At 54.0% G+C, this 25,425-nt stretch overlaps 2 protein-coding genes across 9 annotated transcripts; both read right to left on the bottom strand.

Moving 5' to 3' along the window:
- Positions 1–654: 654 nt before the first annotated feature.
- Positions 655–9,959, bottom strand: LOC138822691 (protein disulfide isomerase CRELD1). Of its 2 annotated transcripts, none has more exons than XM_070015526.1 (10): positions 9,241–9,956; positions 8,934–9,016; positions 5,135–5,245; positions 4,592–4,683; positions 3,396–3,572; positions 3,217–3,312; positions 2,456–2,539; positions 2,225–2,320; positions 1,926–2,060; positions 655–1,313 (listed from the first exon to the last, which is right to left on the bottom strand). In XM_070015526.1, the coding sequence occupies exons 1-10, from the start codon at positions 9,412–9,414 to the stop codon at positions 1,099–1,101; spliced, it is 1,263 nt and encodes a 420-aa protein (XP_069871627.1). In that variant the 5' UTR covers positions 9,415–9,956; the 3' UTR covers positions 655–1,098. The 2 variants fall into 2 exon arrangements, with proteins under 2 accessions (XP_069871627.1, XP_069871628.1); XM_070015527.1 differs by lacking the exon at positions 655–1,313 and adding an exon at positions 1,321–1,693 and having other exon boundaries at positions 9,241–9,959.
- A 178-nt stretch (positions 9,960–10,137) lies between these two features.
- Positions 10,138–24,077, bottom strand: LOC138822690 (interleukin-17 receptor C-like). Of its 7 annotated transcripts, none has more exons than XM_070015518.1 (18): positions 23,630–24,077; positions 23,339–23,360; positions 23,027–23,179; positions 22,709–22,783; positions 22,520–22,629; positions 19,761–19,872; positions 19,413–19,457; positions 18,056–18,195; positions 17,797–17,856; positions 15,331–15,385; positions 15,060–15,241; positions 14,930–14,980; positions 14,067–14,112; positions 13,816–13,937; positions 13,533–13,592; positions 13,085–13,133; positions 10,987–11,082; positions 10,138–10,769 (listed from the first exon to the last, which is right to left on the bottom strand). In XM_070015518.1, exons 1-18 carry the CDS (start codon positions 23,732–23,734, stop codon positions 10,159–10,161), a joined length of 2,094 nt encoding a protein of 697 aa, XP_069871619.1. In that variant the 5' UTR covers positions 23,735–24,077; the 3' UTR covers positions 10,138–10,158. The 7 variants fall into 7 exon arrangements, with proteins under 7 accessions (XP_069871619.1, XP_069871620.1, XP_069871621.1 ...); XM_070015519.1 differs by having other exon boundaries at positions 14,930–14,977; XM_070015520.1 differs by having other exon boundaries at positions 18,056–18,168.
- Between the last annotated feature and the right edge of the window lie 1,348 nt (positions 24,078–25,425).

Raw genomic sequence — 25,425 nt, 5'->3', positions numbered from 1 at the left:
GGGCTGGCTCCTGAGCAGCTAGGATTACAGGCGTGAGCCACCAGCACTCAGCTCATTCTGTCCATTTTAGGATAAGGAGTGAATTTCTGAAGTCAAAATCATTTGATGACCCAGAAAGCTCAACTTGAACTCAGGCCCTAGGGGCTGTCCCTTCGCTTTGTTTGCTTAAGGCTAGCACTATAACCACTTGAGCCCCTCTCCACCACTTTTTTTTTTTTTCTTTGCCAGTCATGGGGCTTAAACTATCCCTGAGCTTATTTGCTCAAGGCTAGCATTCTACCATTTGAGCCACAGCACCACTTCCAGCTTTGTCTGTGTATGTCGTACTGAGGAATCAAAACCAGGGCTTCATGCATGCCAGGCAAGCACTCTACCACTAAGCCACATTCTCAGCCCACCTCCTGCTTTTTGATGGTTAGAGATGAGTCTCACACACTTTCCTGCCTGGGCTGGCTTAAAAACCACATTCTGTAGAACTCAGCATCCTGAGTAGCTAGGATTACAAGTGTGAGCAACCAGTGCCTGCCTCTGCCTCCCTTCTAACTCTTCTTCTGGGCCCATCTTCCCTCTTTCTGTCCACTTTACCAGTGATTTAGAGCACTTCTCCATGTTGGCAGTGATGGTGGTGGACAGGTATGAAGACGGAAGCTCCTCTACTTTCTAAGACCTTTATTTCCTGAGATGAATAAATACGTCAGTGGCTGCGGGGACGGGGTGAATACAGACCAGGAGCTGGCAGCATGCAACTGGCGGGAAGGGCTGGGGTGGCCTTGCCCCTGTGGGGGCCCCTTTGGCCCTGGGCAGGGGCCAGAGCTCACTAGCAGTCGCCACAGGAGACGCTTGGAAAACGCACACACGCAGACCGTGAGCGGGCCAGTCCCCTCCCCCAGGCAGGGATCTCGCGGCTTTCTGCTTCCAGATACTTCTTCACCCGAGAGCCACAGCTGCCCAGGACGAGGTTGTCTGCGCTGCTCCTTAAGGCGGGTAGGGATGGGGTGCTCACCCCGCTCTCAGAAACCAAGCTGTCCCGAGTGTCCACCAAGAGAGGCCTGCCCGTGGGGCAGCCTGGGTGGGAGGCCATCCCCCGGGCAGCGGGAATTATCTGCCCTTGATGAAGCCCTCCAGCACGCGGTCGCTGCGCTCCGACAGCCAGTACCCCGTCATGGCTGCCACGGCCCCGATGAAGATGGCGGTGAACACCAGGTCCCCCTTGGCGGCAAGCGTGGCCAGCGCACAGATGATGACCCCGAAGAACATCTGCTGCAGCACCACCAGCTCGTCCTCCGTCATCTCCGAGAAGAAGCCCGCCGACTCTGCGGAGGGGACGCGGAGCCGTCACCCCCGCCACACCCCTGGGCCCACGACCTTGCTCACACCTGGTCGCCCAGCTGCCCAGCGCGCCAGGCTCATAACTCCACAGGGCAGCTGCTGACCCTGCGTCCCTAAATGGAAGCGGGACAGAGCCGGGGCGGGTGAGAGCCTGCCGGAGCACGCGCAGGGGCACAGCACGTACTTCAGAACCCATCCAGCTCCAGTCAGGCCGCCTGGTGCCCACCCAGCCGGCCAGCAAGTGCTGGCCCTGTGGCCCTGGGCAAGGCGCTGTGCTGCTCTGCCTCTTGGTTTGCAGATGAGTGAGACGGGATGGGAAGAGCACACCTGCAGCATCGGCTTGTTTCCAGTTCGGCACTGGGTACTGAAATGTGCATGCGGCCACACTAGGCACGGCACCCATGGTCGAGAGCAGTCCCCTGGGGCCAGTGCGAGGACGGGGTCATTCACGGCTGAGGAAACAGGCTTTGGGGGGCAGACTGGCTTGATGCCAAGTGTGATTCTCTCACCCCGGAGGCCGGGGGCTGAGAGCGGACACAGGGCCCGGTCCCCTGCGATTGCTTGGGGGCTGTGTGGAGGAGGCCGCCGCCACTCACCTGGGACCTCCTCCTTCACGCACGCGCCCTCCAGCTGCTCGAAGCCCTCCGCACAGGTGCAGCGGTAACCCCCCTCCATGTTCTCACACTTCTCGTTCTCTCCTGGGCACACAGCGGCCTCACACTCATCTACATCTGGGGAGATGTGAGGACAGGTCGGAGAGCTGACCCAGCCTGTTCATATCCTGCCGCTCCCTCTGCCCCTCCCCTGCCAACACGGCCCCCTTCCTCCCCCTGCCCTGCCAGTGCTCCAGCCCCACGCAATTCCTCAGGCCTGTGGCCTTTGCCGGAAGACTCACCGAGACACTTGGAGCCCACCTGCTGGTAGCCAGGGCTGCACTTCTTGCAGCGGCCGGGCCCCGCCCCCATGCAGCCCAGGCAGGCCTTGGCACAGTCTGCAGAAGGGAGACACGAGGGCTAGGGAGTCAGGCTGGCTCCGGAAGAGGCTCTGGAGCCTGAGAGGGCACAAGTTTGGAGGGACACTGTGAGTCGGCCCCTCCCCACCCACCCCTGCAAGAGTGGACACTGACCTCGACACTCGTAGGAGCCTTCTGTGTTCACGCAGAACTGGTCCGCCCCACAGCTGGCTCGCTCTGTGCCACATTCGTCAATGTCTGTGGGGGGGGGTGCGGGGGGGGTCAGTCCTGATCTAACCAGCTGGACACTGGGACCACTCCAGCATCCTGGGATTACCGTGTGGCGGAGGTGGGAGACAACTGGGAATGGAGCTCTGCCCGACAGGATGCAGGCGAGTGCTAGCTCGTCTTCTGGCCTGGCGCTAAAGCAGCCTCCCCCTCTGGCTTCCTGAGTGCTGGGAGGGCCCTGACTCAGCAGCAGAGGCAGAACAAGGCTGCCCAGGGGGCGACCAGGCGGCCCGGTGCCCAGTGACGGCCAGCGGGGCTGTTCCGCCAGCCCGGGCGGCTCACTTCAGGAATGCGATAGAAAGAAACTCTCCGGTCTTTCCGTCACCGTCTCGTGAGATCTTTCTGTCACAGCGGCTTTGTCCTAAGTGGTCACACAAGGACCAAACCAAATGCCAAGCCAGGTGTCCTGACCCGAGTTTAGTGCCCTCAAGCCTCTGGCTAGCCCTTGATGCTCAAGTCCCCTCCTCGGGAAGCCTTTCCGGGCCCCGCACCGTACTCCGGCTGACTGCACACAGCTTGGTCTGCCCTGAGTGCTCGGCTACTTTTCTGCCCTCCAGGCCAGGCCGAGAGCCCCATGTCACGGGCCCCTTAGGGGGGGGGGGAGCCGAGGCAGGGGGGAGGGGGGAGCCCAGGGGGGGCCCACTCACCTATACACTTGAGGTGGTGCAGGGCCCAGCCCTTCTTGCACTGCAAACAGTTGGACTCCTCGGGTCCCGAGCAGCGGGCGCAGGGGCCAAAGCATGCTGGGTGGAAGGGGGTCAGCATGAGGACAGGCAGGCAGTGCCCCTCCTGCCCCTCCCCTGCACCGCACCTTCAGGCTACCTACCCGAACATACCAGATGGCTGGCATTGCGCTCTGCCTCAAAGTAGCCGAGGCCACACTGGCCGCAGGCCTCCCCCGCGTAGCCGGCCTGGCAGTCACAGTGCCCGCGGCCCCCTCGCGTCCCTTCCCCTTCACACTGCCCGTAGCCGCCGCAGGGCCTCTCTGTGCCCCCAGGACACGCTGTGGACAGACACCAACTGGGTGAGACCTCATTTGGGTATAAGTTGGCTCGTAAGAGAAATGAGCTGCAGATTCACATTCATTTTCGTCTCTGCATACTTCGTTGTAGAACTATTTGAAGTTTACGTAGTAAACACCCCATTGTGGAGCAATTGGGTACTTTATAAATCTTTTGTTTCTTTTCTTTCTTCAGTTGTAGCAGGGATTGAACTCAGGTCCTTGGGCTCACAGGACAAGGCTTCTACCACTTGAACCATTTAGTTTATTTTTCAGATAGTCTCCCACTTTTTGCCAAGAGCTGACCTAGAACCAAGACCCGCCTCCCACACTGCTGCACTGCAGGCCTGTGCCATCACACCCAGCCTGGTCTTTATCACCCAGGCCAGTCTCAGACCTTCAGCCTCAATCTCTACCTCCCACATGGGATTACAGACTGGCCTGGAGCTTGCTCTTGCAAGCTCTTTCCTTCCTCCCCTGCCTTACTCCTTCCTTCTTTCTTCCTTCCTCTTTTCCTTCCTTCTCAGACAGGGCCTTACTAGGGAGAAATGGCCTCAGGCTCACAATCCTTCTGCCCCTGCCTCCTGAGTGCTGGGATTACAGGTATGCCTAATTAATCGTTTCTAAAGACTGAACTGACCCTTTCTCAGTAACTGACCCTTTATCTGTGGCTGTAAGAGAGACTGTTCTAAAGTTGAGCCCCAGCCTGAGGACTGGGGGCGGGGGGGGGCAACACTGGGGCTTCAGAGCAGCCCCTGTTCCTCCCCAGGAAGGTGACAGTTTGTCTGGCCCAGGAAATGAAGGCGAGGGTGTCAGCGTTTGTCTACTACATGACACTTGACACCTGCCTCTTGACAAGCTGTCCCCAGTGCCTTTCTGTCCTCCCCCGGGTTTGCTCATCTCCACCTGGGAGGCAGCCAAGAGCCCAGGTCCTGAGAGGCTCCGAGTAGCCTGTCCTCACACAGCCAGGGAGGGCAGAACTGGAGCACCCCCCCCCCACACGAGGAACGTGGAGCACTCACGCAGGCAGGAGGGCCCGAAAGAACCCGAGGGGCAGCAGAGCTTCAGGGCATCTGAGCAGAGCCACAGGAAGAGGTCCGGGGCTTCATGTTGCCTGAGGCCAGGGCAGGGGTGGGTAGAAAGGGAAGGCCACTGAGGCAGTGTCCCTGGGCCTCCCGCTGCCTCCCACAGAGCAGCCCATCTTGGGCGCGCATCCCAGGAAGCCACCGGACCAAGGCGCTTGCTGGGACAGGGTCCCCTCTGCCAGCAAGGCGCTCCTTAGCCAAGCTGGAGCCCTACCACCACCAGGTCCCCAGAAGACTGCCACACCACTCACTTGTTTTGTGTTTGTTTGGTTTTTTTCTTGCCAGTCCTGGGACTTGAACTCAGGGCCTGGACACTGTCCCTGAGCTTCTTTTGCTCAAGGCTAGCACTCTACCACTTGATCCACAGCACTATTTGGGGCTTTTTCTGTGTATGTGGTGCTGAGGAATGGAACCCAGGGCTTCCTGCATGCTAGGCAAGCGCTCCACCACTGAGCCCCTTCCCACCACCTCACCACTCACCTGTGAAACCACCAGCTCTCCACCAGCTCCTCGCTCAGCTCCAGCAGGCGGTGGCACTCAAAGTCTGATTTGCCGCACACGCCCTCCAGCACCTCCACCAGGCGGGTCTCACTGGCCAAACAGGGCCAAGATGGTGGGAAAATGCTCTGCCACCCCCTCCCCAGCGAGTCCCAAGCCCAGTCTCTCTCCACCCTTCTTGCTGTGACAGCTTGACAGGCTATGAGACACAATGGAAGGGGCACTACCTGGGAAGCTAACAGATCTGCGTTCCTATAACACCTGACTTGGGAAGTCATTAAACCCCTCAGAACCTCTTTTTATTTTTCTTTCTTTCTTTTTTGTGTCAATATTCAGGAACTCATGAATTCATGGCCCGGGTGCTGTCCCTGAGCTTTTTCTCTCAAAACTGGTGCTCTACCACTTGAGCCATAGATCCAGTTCTGGATTCTTGGTAGTTAATTGGAGATCAGAGTCTCATGGACTTTCCTGCTAGACTAGCTTCAGATTACAGTCCTCAGATTTCAGCCTCCTGAGTAGCTAGGATTACATGCATGAGTCATCAGCACCTGGTGGTTTGTTGTTGTTTTAACTTTTTGAGGAGAAACAGGATCTCCTTTATATCCTAGGCTAGCCTTGAACTCATTTTTCTCCCGCCTCAACATCTTGAGTGCTGAGATACAGATATACACCTCCTTACCTGAGGTACCTGTTTTCGCATCAGAGTCTCATAATCCCAGGAAGCTGGGATCTGGAGGGTCACAATTCAAGGCCACCCTGGGCAGAAGAGTCCATGAGACTCCATGTTCAAAACAACTAGCAAAAAGTGAAGCTAAAGGCATGACTCAAGTAGAAAAGCACCTTGAGTTCAAACCATTTTAGTACTGCCAAAAATGGGGGGGGGGGGGAGCAGGGCTGGGATACAGGTCAGCAGTCAAAAAGAGAAAGTGTAGCTGGGCGCCAGTGGCTCACGCGTGTCATCCTAACTACTCAGGAGGCTGGGAACTGAGAATCGCAGTTCAAAGCCAGCCTGGCAGGAAAGTCCGTTAAACTCTTTTTTTTTTTTTTTTTTTGTCGGTCGTGGGGCTTGAACTCTGGGCTTGGGCGCTGTCCCTCAGCTCTTCAGCTCAAGGCGAGCGCTCTACCACTTGAGCTATAGCGCCACTTCCGGTTTTCTGGTGGTTTATTGGAGATAGGAGTCTCACGGTCTCTCCTGCCCGGGCTGGCTTTGAACCGCGATCCTCAGATCTCAGCCTCCTGAGTAGCTAGGATTACAGGCGTGAGCCACCAGCGCCCGGCTTAAACTCTTATCTTCAATAAACCACTAGCAAACTGGAAGTGGCGCTGTGGCTCAAGCAGTAGAGTGTTCGCCTTGAGCTGAAGAGCGCAAGGACAGCGCCCAAGACCAGAGATCAAGCCCCACAACTGACAAAAAAAAAAAGAGAAAGTGTGTATCTGTGTGTGTAAAATCGAACAACAATGGGCACTAATGGCTCACATCTGTCATCTAGCTACTTAGGAGGCTGAGATCTGAAGATTGTGGTTTAACGCCAGCCTGGGCAGGAAAGGTCAACAGAGTCTTATTTCCAATTAGCTGCAAATAAAAATAATTAAAAAAAAAAAAAAAAAAAGAAAAAGCTAGAAGTGGTGGAGTAGAGTGGTAGAGTGCTACCCTTGAGCCAGTACCCAGGCCTTAAGTTCAAGTCCCAGGACACACACACACACACACACACACACACACACACACACACACACACACACACACACACACACACACACACACACACACACACACACACACACACACACACACACACACACACACACACACACACCCCTGGGTTTGATTCCTTGGCACCACATAAGCAAAAAAGAAAAAACTGGAAGTGGTGCTGTGGCTCAAGTGGTAGAGCGCTAGCCTTGAGCTGTAGAGCTGAGGGACAGTGACCAGGCCCAGAGTTCAGGCCCCACGACCAGACCAAAAAAAAAAAAAGTAGCCCCTGTGCAGTGTCGTTTCTCAGAAGTTAAACATAGAACTACCGTGACTTAGCAATTCCACTTGGCATATGCCCAAAAGAATGGAAAACAGGCCTGGGTGCCTGTGGCTCACACCTGTCATCCTAGCTACTCAAGAGGCTGAGATCTCAGGATCGCACGTCAAAGCCAGCCTGGGCAGGAAAGAGTCTCTTCTCCAATTAACCACCGGAAAACCGGAAGTGGCGCTGAAGTTCAAGTGGTAGAGCACTTGCCTTGAGCTGAAGAGCTGAGGGACAGCGCCCAGGCCCAGAGTTCAAGCCCCACAACCAACAACAACAACAAAAGAAGCCAGATACAAAGAGTCTAAGGTTCAAGCCTCAGCTTCTAGATAATCTATATTCCTGTAGTTTTAGGTTCTGATTATATGCTTCTGCCCCTCAAACTCCTTTTTTCCTGAGCTCCAGACCTAGATGGAGGTTACATGGATGTTTAATGGACTGGGTCTTACAGCTTAAAGACAACACCTAAGCCTACCCCAAAACCACCTCCATCCACAGTCTTATCTCTGAAAATTGCTATTTACCTCAGGTTTTTATTCTTTTTCTCAAACCCCATAATGAATCCATCTCAAGTCTTACTGTTCTATCTATAAAATATACCCAGAATTCTACCCTTCTCATCCTATCCATTACTGGATACCACACTAGCTCAGGCTCCTTCATGCTACACTGTGTATTCACCTTTTAAACTCATCCCCACTTCTTCCACTTGGCCAGCTGTGAGTGATCTTTTCTAGGTACAAGACGACCCTATTTGCCAGTGCCAGTGGCTCACAACTATAATCCTAGCTACTCAGGAGGCTGAGATCTGAAGATCGTGGCTCAAAGCCAGCTTGGGCAGGAAACTCTGTAAGACTCTTATCTCCAATAAACCAACAGAAAACTAGAGGTGGTGCTATGGCTCAAGTGGTAGAGCGCTAGCCTTGAGCTGAGGGACAACGCCCAGGCCTCACAACCAAAGGAGAGAAAGAAAAAAAAAAAAAAGACACTATTGCATTAAACCTTGATCCCTTGTTTTTGTTTTTGTTTTTTTTAAAGACTGGAAGTATGAAACCAGTCTGTAGAGAAAAGTCTTCAAGACAAAAAGAGAGAGAGAGCCGATTACTTCTCTGCTCAAAATCTCCCAAGGGCTTCCCATTATACACAGAACAAATATAAACCCCATTCTGTAGCCTTCAAAGTGTGGATCTCGTTTCTGCTCACTGCACTCCATCCTCCTCTGAGTTACACAAGCTCCTGTCCTCTGTAGTCTACCTCACTTGACTGTCCTTTACCTGACAAGTTATTTACTTATTTTTCAACTAGAAAGTGTTATGCATGTGCATACGTGTGCGCGCACATGCACGTGCACATGAAGTTTTAGGGCTTGAACACAGAGCTTCATGGCTTTTGCTTAGCATTTTGGTTCAAGGGTAGTGGCTCTACCACTTGAGCCACACTGTCACTTCTGGCTTTTTGTGGGTAAACTGGAGACAAGAGTCTCTTAGATTTGTCTGCCCAAACCGGCTTCAAACTGGGATCCTCAGATTTCAGCCTCCTGAGTAGCTAGGACTACAGGCATGAGCCATCAGCTCCTTGTTTCTATACTAGAATGTGAGTTCCAGGAAGACAGGAGTTTGCTTCCTTGTTTATTGCTGTGTAGTAGATGTTCAGTGATGGTTGTTGTATGAATAAATCCCCTCTAAGAGCTCCTAGACCCTCCTATGCAGTGGAACAGAGATCAAGAGGTAGAATATACACCCACCTCCTCCCCAACATCCTCTTACCTGTCTTTGTATTTGGACAACTTCTCTTCTTCCCAGGCAGTGTTTCCACCCCCAAAGTTGTCCCGAATGGTTCTCTCCAGGCCCTGGACATGGAGAAAACTAGTAATAGTTAAGTACAGAGCCTGGCACAGTCTATTTTACAGACCAGGAAACTGAGATACACAGAGCAGACACTTGCCCCGGGCCATACAGATAATAAGTGAGATGGAAGTTGAATCCCTGCAGATTTATACCAAGGGCCCCCAGCTGCGCACAGCTGGGCTAGAGGTGGGTAAGCCCCCTCCCTGTAGACTACTGGTGCACCCACCTTGTTGAAGCTGTCCACCAGTGCCCGGCAGGTATGACATGGATGGGGCTCAGCGGGGGGAGCAGATTGGGGAGGAAGAGAGGGCTGGAGCCAGGCAGGGTCTGGGAGGCTGAGGAAGAGAGTTAGGCCCCAGAGCAGGGCTGCGACCAGGCCCCAAGGAGGGTGTGGGGCCATCTCTTCCCAGGCTGGGGCCCTGCAGATAGAGGACGTGGGAGGCTTCTCTAGGAGCCAGGCTCGTGGTGGAGGTGGGAAAGGAAAGGAAAGGGTGGGTTCAGGGATGGGCGGGGCAGGGAGCCCAGACTGACTGTAAGAGAACTTGGGGGTGCGTGGCAGGGTTTGGTGGGGAAAAGATTTTAACCAGCAATCCCAAGCGAGAAATAAGTCAGCCCTATCCCCATTGCCGCAGGGGTCGTGGCCTGGATCCTTGGCCAGGGGGCAGGAGCCGGGCCATGTCTTGGGGTCTCAAGGAGTTCTTAGGGGCCAAAGCAGCAGAACTAGGGAGAGCGGGTTGAGTATTAGGAGAGAGAAGGCCAGAAGGGTGCGCTGGGGGGAGGAGTGAGGAGCCCTGGTCCTGGGAGGAGAAGCCGGGGTCCCGTCATGAAGAGAAGGGGTCAAGCCGGAGCCTCCAGGCCGACAGGACCGGCCAGAGCCCGCGAAGAGCCGAGAAACCACCGCCCCCTGCCCCGCGCGAGCGCTGAGGTCGCCACCGCCTGCGTGAAGCGCACGCAGCAGACCGGGGCGTGGCCAACCGTTGCAGCCAATGGCGGCGAGCCATGTGCAATGACGTCACCCACCCTAGCCAATCAGAGACAATGCCAGCCTACACCTGCTCCGGCTTTAAAGGGCCGGGGGCTGCAGGGTCCTGGGCTTGGCCATAGAGACTCCCCAGGGCCACAGTGGTAGGAAAACAGCTCTGCTTTATTCGGGTCCTGTCTCCCGCCCGGGGGCTCCTGGGGACAGGAAGCAGCTGTCCAGGGCGGGCTGAAGGGCCCGGGACACTTGCTCTGCCCGCTCGGCGAGCCGCCTGGGGCGGGAGGCGCCGGGCCCTTGCAGGGAGCCCAGGAACTCGGGCAGCTGCGAGGGCAGGGAAAAGACGGGCACGGCGCGGAACAGGGCGGGCACGGCGTCCGGGTGCAGCAGTCCGTCGAAGCAGGCCACGACGTAGCGGCCCGGCGCCCGGCCGTGCAGGAAATCGGGCAGCACGCAATTGAGCGAGGCGGCGAAGGCATCGTGGGGGCCGCGTGCCCCGGGGGCCACCGCCCCGTCCTGCAGCCACTCTCGGCACAGCGCCACGGCCCCCGGCGAGAAGAGCAGGACCACCACGCCGCCCTCCTGCAGGGTCTGGCGCCGCTGCGCGTGGAACCAGGCCAGCGGCCCCTGCGCGCTCAGCTCGCGGCCGCTCCACAGGTCCACGGCCACGCGCAGCGGCAGCCGGCACAGCGCCGAGGCCAGCGCGCCCACCGCGCGCTCGAAGCCCGCGCTGTCGGCCGAGTGGAGGAGCAGAGCCGCGCGGCCCCTGGTGGCCGCGGCTGGGGAGAAAAGAGGAAAAGGCGGTCGTGAGCCGGGCTGTCCCGCCGGTCCCCGCCCCGCCCCGGCACACACTCACCCCCCAAGCGCTCATCCTGCTCCCAGAGCCTCAGCCACCCTGTGAGGGGAGAGGGGCGGCGGGGGAGCCGCGCCTTCCCTCCCGCACTCCGGGCCCCTCTGTGCCAGCCCCCTGGGCACAGGGGTCAGGGAAGCACTCACGTTTCACTCGATCCTTTTTGAGGACGAAGAAGAGGAAAAGCACAGCAGCAAAGAGCAGGCAGGCCAGCCACACGAGGGCCCAGCGCCTGTGGATGTCTGGGGGACCCAGGGCAGAGGCCAGGCTAGTTAGAAATCTTACACTTTAAGCCTAATCAGTGGCTCAAGCCTGGAACCCTAGCTGCTCAAGAGGCTGAGATGTGAGGATCACAGTTGGAAGCCAACTCCATTTTCTCCAATTAACCACCAAAAAAAAAAAAAAAAATTCAGTAGTAGAGCTCAAGTAGTAGAGCACCATCCTTGAGCAAAAGCCCTAAGGGACAGCATCCAGGCCCTGAGTTCAAGCCCTTATACCTCCCTCCCCACCAATAATAATAATAATATAGAAAAAAGGAAACCTCCTTGCACAGGAGAAAAAAAATAGAAGCCCTGAGAAACAAAGTGATTTGCCCAAAGTCCACAGCACATAGTGTCACAGCCTGTGCACAAACAGCTCCATCTATTGTGTGACATTGGGTAAGTGACTTCACTTCCTGCCAGGCTCACATCTGCAAAGTTGGGATGATGATACTACCACGTGTAAAAGTTGCACATAAAGCACTTAACAAAATGCCAAGTGTTCAAATGTTGCTAGTGTTCAAATGTCAGCTAAGCCTAAAGTTTCTGGGTACTTGACTTTACTGTCTTCCATGAGTACAACAGCCTCCTAACTGGGATCCCTGCTCCGCCTTTGCCTCCAATCCATCCACTGAATAGCAGTACAAGAGATCTTTTAAAAAGTACAGGCTTTAGGGGCTGGGAAGGTGGCTCAGTGGTAGAGCCCTTGCCTTGCATGCCTAAGGCCCTGGGTTCGATTCCTCAGCACCACATAGCAAAAAGAAAAAAGCCGGAAGTGGTGCTGTGGCTCAAGTGGTAGAGCACTAGCCTTGGGCTGAAATGCTGAGGGACAGTGCCCAGACCCAGAGTTCAGGCCCCATGACCAGACCCCCACCAAAAAAAAAAAAAAGTACAGGCTTTAAGCTGAATGATGGTAATCCTATCTAATCAGGAGGCTAAGATCTGAGGATGGAAGTTTGAAGCCAACCTGTGAGACTTTTCTCTCCAACGAACCAGCAAAAAGCCATTAGTGGAGGTGTGGCTCAAGTAGTACACTATACCATCTTGAGCAGAAAAAAGCCAAGAGAATGAGACCCTGAGTTCAAGCCCCACTACCAGCAAAACACACACACACACACACACACACACATACACTGTAAGTTTAATTCCTCAGGAAGGAATTAGAGTAAATCCTTCTAAACTGGGCGCTGGTGGCTCATGCCTATAATCTGAGTTACTCAGGAAGCTGAGATCTGAGGATTGGTTTGAAGCCAACAGGGAAAAAAAGGTTCCTGTGAGACTGTTATCTCCAGTTAACTTGCTGCTGTGGCTCAAATACTAGAGTATTAGCCTTGAGCACAAAGAAGTTTGGGGACAGTGCCTAGGCCCTGAGTTCAAGCCCCACACCTGACCAAAAAAAAAAAAATCCTTCTAGACACGAAACCCAATTCCTTGTGTCATGATATCTTGGTGTCATGATGACATGCATGCCGCCCAAGACCCACGAGTCAGCCACAGGGTGGCCCTTGGACTTCCCCAAAAATAAACCCCATAGGCTTCACAAAAATGCACTGCTGTTTCCTTAGCCTAGCTCAGCCTTCAGAGCACAGCTGAAGACCTTCCTTGAACCCCTCATCCCACTAGGTCAGGCCCTACTGCGGTTTGGCAGCACTGAACACTTCACAGTGCTTCAAGAGCTCATCCTATAGTAAATTCGCACGGCCTGTACGTCATCAGGAGCTTATTCTTACTGAGTGCAACTCATTTTTCAGCTTCTATCCTTTTAAACTTCTATTGATGGGGCAGATTGTATCTTTTCGGTGATTCCAAAATCTCTGCAAGTTCTTGTATTATTATTAATTTTTTGCCTGAATAAAGGAATAATTCTCTGATTTATCTGAGTCCAAAGAAGGATAAAGGCCATTGAATGTCCCACCCCAGGAACGGTGCCTGTCATGATTCTAGCTCTGGTACACCAGGGAAGAGCAGTCCTTGTAGTACTCACATTTGTCCATGGGGCAGGCCCACAGTGCTCCCAGGTCATTATCCCACAACTGCAAGACAAATAACCAAGTCCAGAGCCGTTAGCCTGGTGATCGACACCCCCAGTTTCTGACCAACTTGATCTCCAAATTCAGAGCCCCAACTATGATCTTTCTCACAGCAGGTCTCTCACAGCTACTGTGTCTTTGCTCCAACCGTTGTCTGTCCTTCTTTCTGACTTTCTCCATGTCAAATCCAGCCCACAGGAAGAGATCCTTGAAACTTTCTCTGGAGCCCAACCCTTAGTGCCCATGGGTGTGGTGATCCATTTACTGAGCTCCTTAGGCCAGGGACTAAGCTTAGTCCACCTTTAACTTCTCAGGCCTTAAACAGGAAGCAAGCGCAAATAATCCTGTTTTAGCCCTGCTTTATGGTGGTTGGGCATCGGGGCACGGCTGCCACCTACTTACCTGCAGACATTGGCCTGAATGCAGGTCTTGCAGCAACTGCTCTCCAAGGCGAGCTGCCCTCTGCCAAGCCAAGGGATGGGAAGCTGTCACCGGGGGAGGCACTCGGAGCTGAGCACCAGCTGCTTCTCGGCAGAACTGCCTAGGGAAGGGCGAGCCAGGAGACTCGAGAGACCACTGAGCAGGGGCTGGGGCCGAGTCATGCACACCCATACTACAGCCACAAGGCCCAGTGCAGGAAATTGGAGCTGAGAAGTCAATGGAAGGAAGGTTTCTTGGCTCTCACCGTGGAGGCCCTGCTGGGCAGTGGGGTACAGCCGTGGGGTTCCAAAGCACAGAGTGATCTGTTGTCCTGTGGGCCTCGGGTCTCCACCAGTAACACATCATCCTTGAGGGGCCCCAGGGAGTCTGGGAGGAGTGACAGGCCACTCTGAGCAATACCCAGCACTCAACACCCTTCCCCCCACAGGGGCCGGGACCTCCAGGGTTCACCCTACTAGAGTGGCCCTGTTCCAGGGAGGCTCAGCCCCCACTCACCAGCCCACGGGCATTCCTGGAGCTGCAGCTTCTCCCAGTTGCTCACCTGCTTGGAAGGGGCAGACTTAGGGGCAGTAGGAAAAGCAAGAGCTAGGGCCAGAAGGTGGGAATAAAGGGAGCAGGCAAAGGGAATCCTGTCGGGCTGGTTGTGTGCTGGGGACCTGAGGCTGGCTGCAGGTTCCGGTTGAAGGCTGGGGACACCTCATGTTTCTCAGGCTCAGCTCAGCTAATGAACCTTAGCCACCTTAAAGATGTTTTCATGTCTTACTCAAGCACTTTATAACAGAAGAGAAGATTCCTTCTCACCTGACCATCCATGTGAAATTGTTAGCCTATCTTCCCTTCTCCCTTCACCTTTTATCTTAGTATTGGTGATCCTGGGGCTTGAACCCAGGGCCTGGGTGCTCACTGTCCCTGAGCTTTTGTGCTCAAGGCGAGCACTCCATCATTTGAGCCACAGCTCCATTTCCAGCTTTGTGGTGCTGAATTGGAGATAAGAGTCTCATGGACTTTACTGCCCATGCTGGCTTTGAACCTTAATCCTCGGATCCCAGCCTCCTTAGTAGCTAGGGTTACAGGTATGAGCCTGGTATTCAATTTTAACATTAGCTCTGTAAAGAGTAGATTGCCATACTGCTTCATGTACTTACTATGCTATTGTGATTTGCCGTTCTCCGTTAGAAACATGGGTTCTATGAGAGCAGGGGCATGGATTGGTTTAGTTCAGCTGGTGCCACAGTGAACGGTGGCATACTCAAAAAGAAAGGGGACCCAGGAATAAAGTGGGTGCCGAGGACAGTGACTGGAGTGGGTGGGTCTGGGCAGGTCCCCCCACACCCAGGGTTCTAGCACCACATCCGGACCTGGACACAGATGTTGGGGTGGTCCTTCAGCAATGGGAACTCACGGACCTTCTGTGGAGGACAGAGAACAGAGCGTGAGAGATGCCCGCATTGCCTTCCCTCCACCCATCCAGGGCGCTACCCGACTTACATTCACAGTGACATTCTCCGGGGGCACGGGCGGGGCCAGTGGCTGGCAGGGGCCCGGGCCTGGGGCCTGCCAGCACAGCACCACCTCGGCCTGCAGCGAACAAGGCGCCTCCAGCTTCCAGCTCCGCGGGGGCAGCAGGCGGAGACGGGCTGTGCGCCAGAGGTTGCGGTGCGCCCGGGGATCTGCAGCCGAGGACCAGGGTCAAGACGCCACCTTCCCGGCGGCCTCCCAGTCAGCAGGTCTGGGGGTGGGGAGGACACGGATCACTCACCTTGCCTGAAAGGGCAGAAGCCGGTTCTGACTGAGTCGGGCTCCAAGGGCCATACCTGGAAAGGAAAAAGGCTCAGCTCAGCTCGATTTAACCTATCCAATCTTGCGCCAGGCCAGGCCGGGCCGGGCCCTGGGCCTGACAGTGGGATCTTCACAAGCCTCATTTCCCAAGCGAGTAAAGGACCCCGCCTTTGCAATGGATGGAAATTTTAGCCTTTCAGCAAACACTTCACCAAGCGCCGGCAACATCTTTGTGAGGACTTACTGTGCGTCTTAGTACGGTAGGCACAAGGGATGGTAGACAGTTTTCATTTTAATTCATTCTGCTTTCATTCTCACTTTGTGGGTACCTACTATGTGCTTGGTACTGTGCTAGTTCGACAAGGACCCATTCATTCTTTCAGTGAGAATTTTAAGAGCACCTGGCACCTGCTTAGCCCTGTGTAAGCACTCTAGATAGTATATTGCTTCATTAAAGCTTTAATCAGAATACTTTTTTTTGGGGGGGGGGTCTGGTCGTGGGGCCTGAACTCTGGGCCTGGGCGCTGTCCCTCAGCTCTTCAGCTCAAGGCTAGCGCTCTACCACTTGAGCCACAGTGCCACTTTTGGCTTTTTTCTTTTTTGCTTATGTGGGGCTGAGGAATTGAACCCAGGGCCTCAGGCATGCAAGGCAAGCGCTCTACCACTGAGCCACCTTCCCAGCCCTCAGAATACTTATTGTTAATAGGCAATGACAGTTAAGCTACAGTAAATATTTCCTGGATATGTGCTCTGGGTCCTGTCACTGTGTTTGGAAGTAGAGATTCATTCATTCGTTTGTTCACCAAACAGTGATCACTCACTCTATTGTGAGGCTCTGATAAAATTATTGCATTTCAGTTACATATGATCTGCTTGCCTTTAGGGAAATCACAAAGTCACAGTTAAAATATATAAATAAATTAGCAAATTGGTCACTCATTTCCAAAAATTTATTGTACAGCTATTTTGTACAAGAAGAAATGAAAGGCTGGGTGCTGGTGGCTCATGTCTGTAATCCTAGCTAGTCGAGAGGCTGAAATCTAAGGATCACAGTTCAAAGCCAGCCCAGGCAGAAAAGTCCCCACGAGACTCTTATCTACAATTAACTACTCAAAAATCAAAAGTTATCAATGAAAGCTGCTTTGAGACTTTTTTTAAAAATTAAAAAAAAATCAGAAGTGGTGCTGTGGCTCAAAGTGGTAGAGTGCTAACCTTGAGCAAAAGAGCTCAAGCCCTGAGTTCAAGCCCTATGACTGAAGAAAAGAGAAGAAGGAGGAGGAGGAGGAGGAGGAAAGCCCCAATATGAGAGGAAGTAATATTAATAGACAAGAAAGGGGAGCAGAATTACAAGTGGGGTAGGAGCTGGGGGAGGCCAAGTGGTTGAGTTGGGGGCTTTGGAAAAGAGGTGAAGTGTGCGTTGGGAGATCTGGCTGTATAGAAAAGGGGTGCAGGCATTTGGGATGAGCAAAGGGAAGAGTGAGTGTAGCTTGGTCAGTACCCCATCCGATATAACAGATCCGCTATAAGGGGAATCTTGAGGAGAATATAATGGGAAAGGTCTAATTGGGACAGACTATTCCTTCTTGTACAGGGGGAACACCAGGAAGCCAGAACGGAGCCCAGAATACCAGAGAAGGAAGGTGGAGAGAAGAGGTGGGAGAGGCCCCAAATTAACTGAGATGGAGAGGAGGAAGAAAGAGAATGAGACAATAGTGCTAGAGGCCAAATGAAGGGGACCCGAAGACTCACTGGCTGCATGTACAGTCAGAGAGAGACAAGCGAGTGGATGTAGGAAAGCTCACAGCTCTCATAGCGGCCTGTGAGGCTGGTGATATCACACCCTATTTCACTGGAAGGAACTGGGCTCAGAGAGGTCAAATAGACAGCAAATGGCAAGAGAAGGGATTGAAGCCAGCCATATGTTCTACCCAAACAGGAGCACAAACAGGGAATCAGAGGAGGAGAGGACACTTGAGGGGTCCTGAGTCCTAAGTAGGAGTGCCGTGGATAGAGACCAGGAGAGCATTTAGGCACATAATAGGCAAAAGACACAGGACACCCGGGACAGGGGGGGGGGGGTGTAGATGCAGTGCCGCTGGTCACCTGAGGGAGAAAGGGTATATCATCTCCACCTCAAGGGAGAATATTCAGAATGATGAGACAAGGAAAGTAGAAGCAGCAAGTGCCGGTAGCTCACGCCTGTAATCCCAGCTACTCAGGAGGCTGAGATCTGAGGATTATAGTTCAAAGCCAATTAACCACCAGAAAACTGGAAGTGGTGCTGTGGCTCAAGTGGTAGAACACTTGCCTGAGCTGAAGAGCTTAGGGACAGCGGCCAGGCCCAGAGTTCAAGCCCCTTGACCAACAGAAAAAAAAGGGGGGGCAGGCACCCCCTCACCAAGTTCCCAGGCCTCTCCCCTGGCACTCAGCTGGATTCTGCTCTTACCTGAATGCAGAGGCAGGGAACCAGGTCTGTATGGCTCAAAGTAATATTCTGAGGTCCGGTCTGTGGGAGGAATCAGAGGAGGAAAGTTGGAGATAGAGGAAGAAGGGGAAGCTAAGGATGAGGACGCCAGCAGGGAGCTCTCCAGCCGTGTTCCTTGGCTTTGGCTGCTCTTCACGGGTCCGTTCGTGCTGTGCGCACGCATCGTTCGCCTGGACGCTGGCTGAGGGGGGACGTGAACTTGGGGTGGGAGAGTCCTCACCAGGTTTCTGTGCCGCCAAGGCTTGGAGGTGCCCTGGACCTGACTCCAGTACAGTAAGAGGCCGAAGCGCTGCTCCTCAGAGACGTCCAGCACCAGACGCACGTCATCACCGTCTGCAGACACATTGAGCCAGGGCAGGGCTGGGAGAAGGATGGACAGACGGCTGGGGACACTCCCTTCACCTTGGTGCAGACCCAAATCGAGGTGTCTAGCCCGTGAGATGTCCATCAAGATCCTTAGACTAGGAGGCCCCTGCAGGCCTGAGACGGAGTCCCCAGCTCCATCCAGACTTTGCCCCTACTCTGAGTGAAACCTAGAGTCCTTCCGAAAGCTGCCAAGGCCTTACCCACCCTAGTGGCCACGAATCCCTAAATTCCTCTCCTACAACCTGTGCCCTTGATTACTCCGCCACACACACTGGCCTTATCATTCTTCTCCACATGACACATTCCTGCCTCAGGACCTTTGCACTGGCTTCTCTCTCTGCATGGAATCCTTGTCTCTCAAATATACCCTGCACCATGGGGAGATCTTCACACTGTTGCTGCTCCCCACTTTCCCACCCCTCTCTCCCCGTTACTCCAGTCATCATCTGACTTACTGTATTCTTCATGGCTCCGTGTTTATTGTGTCTTCCCTTATCCCTTCCCAATCCTGCCCCCTCCAGCTCTATAAGGAATGTTTTGTAAGTTTGTTGATTATTTTATGTCCAGGGTCTATGGCCATGCCCAATAATCACTCAGTTAATAGCTGTCGAATAGGGAAGCAATGTATGTATTATTGAGCTGAGTGGTCTTTATGGATTGCCAAACAGACAAGCCAAGTTTGAGGAACCAAAAACAAAATGAGGTTGAAAAAGTCTGAATAGTTGAAACATCACAGTGTTCCTATCTTGTTCTTCCTGTTACACAAGTGCATACATATGTAACCGCTAACTGCACTGAGCAGGCAGGGGAGGGCACACCTGCAACCCCAGCTACTCAGGAAGCTGAGATCTGAGGACCCCAGTTCCAAGCCAGCCTCAGCAGGAAAGACCATGAGACTGTTATCTCCAATGAACCACCAGAAAACCGGAAGTGGCACTGTGGCTCAAGTGGTAGAGCCCTCGGCTTCAGCTGAAGAGCTGAGGGACAGCCCCAGGACCGACAAAAAAAAAGAAAAGAAAGAAAGCAAAGAAGGTGACATTCATCTGAATGTCTCAATGCCTCACAGAGACTTAGCAGCTACTGAAATGGAAGTGTGATGAATGAATGAAGAGCTCAGTGAGCCGGGATGTGGCAGCCTGGAGCTGGAGCCAACTCCAAGGGTCCCTGGGGGGAACTCCAGCCCTCCCCCCCGCCCCAGCCCAGGCCCCTACCCCTGCAGTTCTGGATGCTGTCCCGGACTTGAAGACCCCTGCAGTCTGGGGAGAGATCACAGAAAAGCCTCCAGTGGGGCGGGGGACCAAGGAAAAGAAGGCAGCAAACTGACCTACAGGAAGTATTGGGAAGGGCTCCCTGTCCCCTAGATAACACCCACATCCATGCAATGCACACAGCGCCCCCCCCAGGGCCTGGGGGCCAGCACAGGAACTGACCCACCGAGGAAGTGCCAGCTCCAGTGTCTCCCTGACAGACAGACCTGGTGCCCACCAGGGAAGCGGCCGGAGGGGACAGAGATCAGAAAGGCCAGGACTTGGGGGCTCCCAGGGTTTGGGGGCACTCACCAGGCAGCTGTTGTGTGAGGTTCAGCTCCTTTTGGTATCTGGGCTGAGTATAGGACCAGATTCGCACCTCAGCCCCCAGAGCAGCCTCAAAGCAGTCAAACACTACAGAGCCCTGTGAGGAGAGGGGTGGTGGAGGCCCGCTGGTAGAGGACCGGTGGTGGGAGCCCCAAAGTCAGAGGCTTGGTCTCATCTGTGTGCTCACCAGCTGCCCTAGCCCATCTCCAAGCGATAACTACATAGCTTGAGACCCACCACGAAAGCTTTGGCCTTGAGCCAAAAAGCCAAGAGAGAGCACAAGGCCCTGAATTCAAGCCTCAGGAGGACACACGCGCACGCGCGCGCACACACACACACACACACACACACACACACACACACACACACACACACACACACACACACACACACACTCCTGCCACAGGGCCCCAGTTTAAGTCAAAATATCTTCTGTCCTAGCTGGGTGCCAGTGGTTCACATCTGTAATCCTAGCTACTCAGGAGGCTGAGATCTGAGGATCACAGTTGGAAGTCGACCCTAGGCAGAAAAGTCCATGACTCTTATCTCCAATGAACCACCAGAAAACCAGAAGTGGCACTGTGGTTCAAGTGGTAGAGCACTAGCCTTGAGCTGAAGAGCTCAGGGACAGCACCCAGGCCCAGAGTTCAAGCCCCACGACCAAATAAATAAATAAAAATAAATAAATAAAATACAACAGGGAATAATAAAATTCACACAGTGAGAACAAAGGAGGATACTCTTAGGAGAGAAACAGAAAGGCACAATGCCTATGTGCCTCTGATCATATTAAAAAATATTGACCATGCTGGGTGCCCGTGGTTCACACCTGTAAGTAATAATAGCTACTCAGGAGGCTGAGACCTGAGGATCACAGTTCAAAGCTAGCCTGTGCAGAAAAGTCTGAGAAACTCTTATCTCCAATAAACTACTTAGAAAAAGCCAGAAGTAGCACTGTGGTTCAAGTGGTAGAGCGCTAGCCTTGAGCACCAAGAGGCTCAGGGACAGCGCCCAGGCCCTGAGTTCAAGCCGCAGGTCCAGCAAACAACAACAACAACAAAACAAAAAACAAAAAAATTACCAAAATGAACTCCAGGAAATGGAAACGAGGGAGCTGGGAAGGTGGCTCAGTGGTAGAGTGCTTGCCTTGCATGCCTGAGGCCCTGGGTTCGATTTCTCAGCACCGCATAAGCAAAAAGAAAAAAGCCGAAAGTGGCGCTGTGGCTCAAGTGGTAGAGCGCTAGCCTTGAGCTGAAGAGCTGAGGGACAGCGCCCAGGCCCAGAGTTCAGGCCCCAGGTCCAGCAAACAACAACAACAACAAAACAAAAAAATCAAAAAAATTACCAAAATGAACTCCAGGAAATGGAAACGAGGTACTTTTCTTGTTCACTATTTTTGTTTTCTTTTTGTCTTGTTAGTTCATTTGCTTGTCTTGGGAGGGTAAGGAGAAGCAAAGAAATGGACAGATAAAGTGTGAACAAATGCAGCAGTGATACTCACTAGCTGGAAATGGTGCTGTGGCTCAAGTGGCACAGTGCTAGCCTTGAGCAAAAGAAGCTCAGGGACAGTGCCCAGACCCTGAGTTCAAGCCCAGAAAGCAGTTTAGGATTAGAAGGAACATTCCTTAAAACAATAAAGGCTAGGCTATATATGATAAACAAATAGCCAACATCATACTGAATGGGGAAAAACTAAAACCATTTCTGCTAAAAGCAAGAACAAAGCAAGGATGCCCACTCTCAGCCTCCTGAGTAGCTGGGATTATGGGGTGCCCATCCCCTTGACCCCTTTTATTTAGAGTTGGTGAAATATTTAACAGCATTTACCAAGGAAATTACACAGCAGATAACGTCGTAAAAAGTTATGTGACTTGAACTGTCATCAGGGATAGAGAAATTAAAGTCATAATGAGGGTTTGGAGTCATGGTTCTTATGGCAGAGTGCCAGCCAATGAGCAAAAATATTGGATACCAAGTTCAAGTCCTAGTCTTGGACAAAAAAAAAAAAAAAGCAAGGGCTCACTGGGCACCAGTGGCTCACGCCTGTAATCCTAGCTACTCAGGAGGATGAGGATCGTGAAACTCTCACCTCCAATTAACCACAGAAAAAAGCCAGAAGAGGTGATGTGGCTCAAGTGGTAGAGCACTAGCCTTGGGACAAAGCCCAGGTCCAGAGTTCAAGGCCCAGGACCAGAAAGAAAAAACAAAAAGGATAGAGAGTAAAAGAAAAAGCAACAGCTGAGGATGGAGCTCATTCTTAGATTTCTTCCCTAGCATGCACAAGGCTGTCACCACCACCAAACTCCACAGTGACATATCACTAAACACACAAAGTTGCTTGGTGATTTCTCACAAATGAGGTGGGACTTTTTTTTTTTTTTTTTTTTGGTCCGGTCTTGGGGCCTGAACTCTGGGCCTGGGCGCTGTCCCTCAACTCTTCAGCTCAAAGCTAGCGCTCTACCACTTGAGCCACAGCGCCACTTCCGGCTTTTTCTGCTTATATGGTGCTGAGGAATGGAACCCAGGGCCTTATATGTAAGGCAAGCACTCTACCACTGAGCCACCTTCTCAGCCCTGAGGTAGAACTATTCTTATCCCCATTTTGCAGACAGGAACACTGAGGCACAGTGGGCTGAGAGGCTGTGCCCACTGCTCTGATCAGAAGCAAGACTTAGAACGATCATGAACATGTGCTTTGCAGAAGGTTACTACTTTGAAGTTAAGGGAACACCGACTTCACATACCACAGACTGGCCAGCCTGAGCCAGGGCAGCCGGTACGCGCACCTCCAGCAGGACGCAGCGGGTAGTGGGGTAGGACTGGAAGGACAGCACGACTTGGGCCTGGAGAGGGGCTGGGAGCAACGGGTGGGGGTCAGTCAGGCCACAAGCAAAGCCCTGATGAGGGGCAGTAAGCCAGCTCTCTCCTCTCACCATTCCCAGCATCCCCCTGCTCCACACCAAGTGCTCTTCCAGATTCTTCCTCATCTTCAAGTTCTTGCCAGTGCCCTGGAAGAATCGGAACACGAGGCCCAGGTCAGCCCCACTGCTGGGGGCTGGCTACAGTGTTTGAAAACAAGGGTCAAAGCTAGTGCTCGTACCACTTGAGTAATACCTGGGAGAAGACGCTGGTCTGTGCATCCTTCGCCCCGTGTGCTCAGCACTGAGGATCCCAGTGCTACCCGGACGCCAGGTTCCCAGTGCTCACACCTGCCCACCCATGCTCGTGTGTACAGTCGCAGGATGACTCACCACGCACGGCCAAGCCCACGGCCACGCGCACGCAGAGGTCGCAGTCGGTCTCCCGGTGGCATCTCAGCACCAGCTCAGTCCGCAGGTGCGCGGGCACCAGCACAGGGCCTGGCGCGTGCGTGATGCCCCCAGGCAGGCAGAGCACATCGCCATCTGCGGGCCCAGGGTGAGTGGGGGGGGCGCAGCTGGAGGCGCTCAGAATTTAGTTTGGTGGCCCCCACCCACCCCCAGAGGGGTGGGCAGAGGAGGACTGGGTCCCGGCCACCTCCTCCCCCCTCGGCCATGTTTTCTCTAAAAAGTAACAATACTTACCCCAGAGGTGGCATGAGAGGCCCTGCGAAGGAGGAAAAGGAGAGTCAAGAGCTTATGCACCCCCAAATCTAACTAAGCACCCTCCCCTGCCAAGGTGCCAAGCTCGGTCGCACCCCTCCCACACCCCTCTTCCTGGAGCTCCCTCTTCCCCCTCCCCATCTTCTCTGCCTTCCTCAGCACCTGCCGGACCAGCCAGGGCGGTTCTGTAGGTGTTGTCGGTGACAGCAGCCAGATGAGGATTTGATGGGCCCCAGAGCGCTCCCCAACCCTCTCCCAGGACCCCAGACTCACCTGAGAACAGCGCGCAGCATCCTGAGACCCCACAAGCCTTTCCAGAGAGACGACCCCCGGGCTCCCGCCCAGCGCCAAGGACAGCAGGAGCCAGGGCACTGGCATTTTCCAGGTGCTAGGCAGCACCCAGGCTTGAGGCCCTGGCCTGCCCCCCTAGAGGGGGGGCAGGCACTTCACCCCTGCCCCCACCCAGCCCGGTGTCTGTGGGCAGTGGTGGGGGCTGGAATTGAGCCTCTGGGGTCCCAGTGCTGGACAGCTTGTGTTCCCCACTCCTGGGAGCCCGGGTTCCCGACGCACTTCCAGCCTGAGCACTTTCGGTTTGATTCCTAGCTGGCAGCCGCCCTTCCCGCCCCGCCTGGGCCCTCCCACTACAGCCAGGCTTGGAGCCAGAAGAGTGGAGTCGGCTGGCTTCTCCTCCTCCTCTGTCTCTGACACCTGGCTAGGTGGAGCCCTGGGAGGGCGGCCAGCTTCGCCGCAGAGCGAAGGAGTCCTTACTCACCCTGGAAGTCCCTACAGATGTTCCGATTGAGGACCTGGGCAATCCATAGGCTTCCCACTTCCACGTGACCCTTACTAAACACAGACCTGGGAACTGGGGACTTTTAGTGAACACCTCGGGACCCGTTCACACGCATCCCCAGAGCTTGGTAACTCCCTGTGGGACACAGCTGTAGGGGCAGAATCCCAAAGTGGACTTTTCACCACTGGCCTAGCCTCAAGTGTGGTACAGAGGTAGGGGGGACCCCATCTGGTGGCAGGCAGACAAATGCCCCTTGCTGATGCCTGGCAGGTGGTGTGAGGAGGGCCCTGACGCTTAGCTGACCATGGATTTTCCTTTCTGCCCTGGGAAGAATCAGTTAGGAGCCGTGAGACTTCAGGGCTGTGTTTCTTTTTGGCAGGCATGGCTTGTGAGAATGTGACAGGGACATAGACGTGTGTGGGGAGGCCCTGGCTTATGAGAGGACCCAGAACACTCCCCAGGCAGCCTCTACAGACCTTCTTCCGACGGCGCATCCCAGCCACACTAGACAGTACAGGGCGTTCCTTCCATTGTCGATCACATTTGTCTTTATTCATCTTTCTGAATCATGGTCTCCTGTCCCCACTTTTTCCTGGTCAGCCAGGGTCAAGGCATCTTTCCTGGGTCAAGAAAATCCTCTCTAAAGCTGGGTGTGGTGACACATGCCTGTAATCCCAGCACTCAGGAAACTGATGCAGGATGATCAAGAGTTCCACGCTGGGCACTGGTGATTCACGCCTGTAACCCTAGCTACCCAGGAGCTGAGATGTAGTGAATGGAAGTTTGAAGCCAGATGGGGCAGAAAAATTCATGAGAGTCTAAGTCATTCTCCTCCAATGAACCATTAAATAAAGCCAGGCTGGAGATATGGCTCAAGTTGTGGGGCCAGGAGCAAGCAAGCCTGAGATCGTGCAAGGTCCTGAGTTCAAACCGCATGCCACAGAAGCAAACAAGAACAAAAGCCACAGGGCTGAGGTGTAGCTGGGGGTGGGGGTGGGGGCAAAGTCCCTGGTGTGACTCTGGGCCAGGCTTCCGCAGGGAGAGGCAACTGGCGGTCCACGGGGGTAGCGGGCTCTCCCGATCCCGAGGGTGTAAGTACACAGGCAAGCTCCAGAAGGGGCACGTTTTTGGCCTCATGGAGTCCTGCGGGTAGGAGGCCTGCGGAGAACGGGAAAGCATTCAGGGAGGAGCAGGGCATGGCTTTCACTGCGCAGCCCTAGCACACAAGCGGCTGCAGCTTGCTGTGGTGCTGTGGTGCAAGCTGCCCGGGCTGGCG

Source organism: Dipodomys merriami, unplaced genomic scaffold (genome assembly GCF_024711535.1).
Source record: "Dipodomys merriami isolate MVZ:Mamm:240054 unplaced genomic scaffold, mDipMer1.0.p SCAF_114, whole genome shotgun sequence".
Classification (NCBI taxonomy): Eukaryota; Metazoa; Chordata; class Mammalia; order Rodentia; family Heteromyidae; genus Dipodomys; species Dipodomys merriami.
Note: the sequence above shows the minus strand (reverse complement) of the source record. Positions and strands in the feature narration are given on the sequence as shown.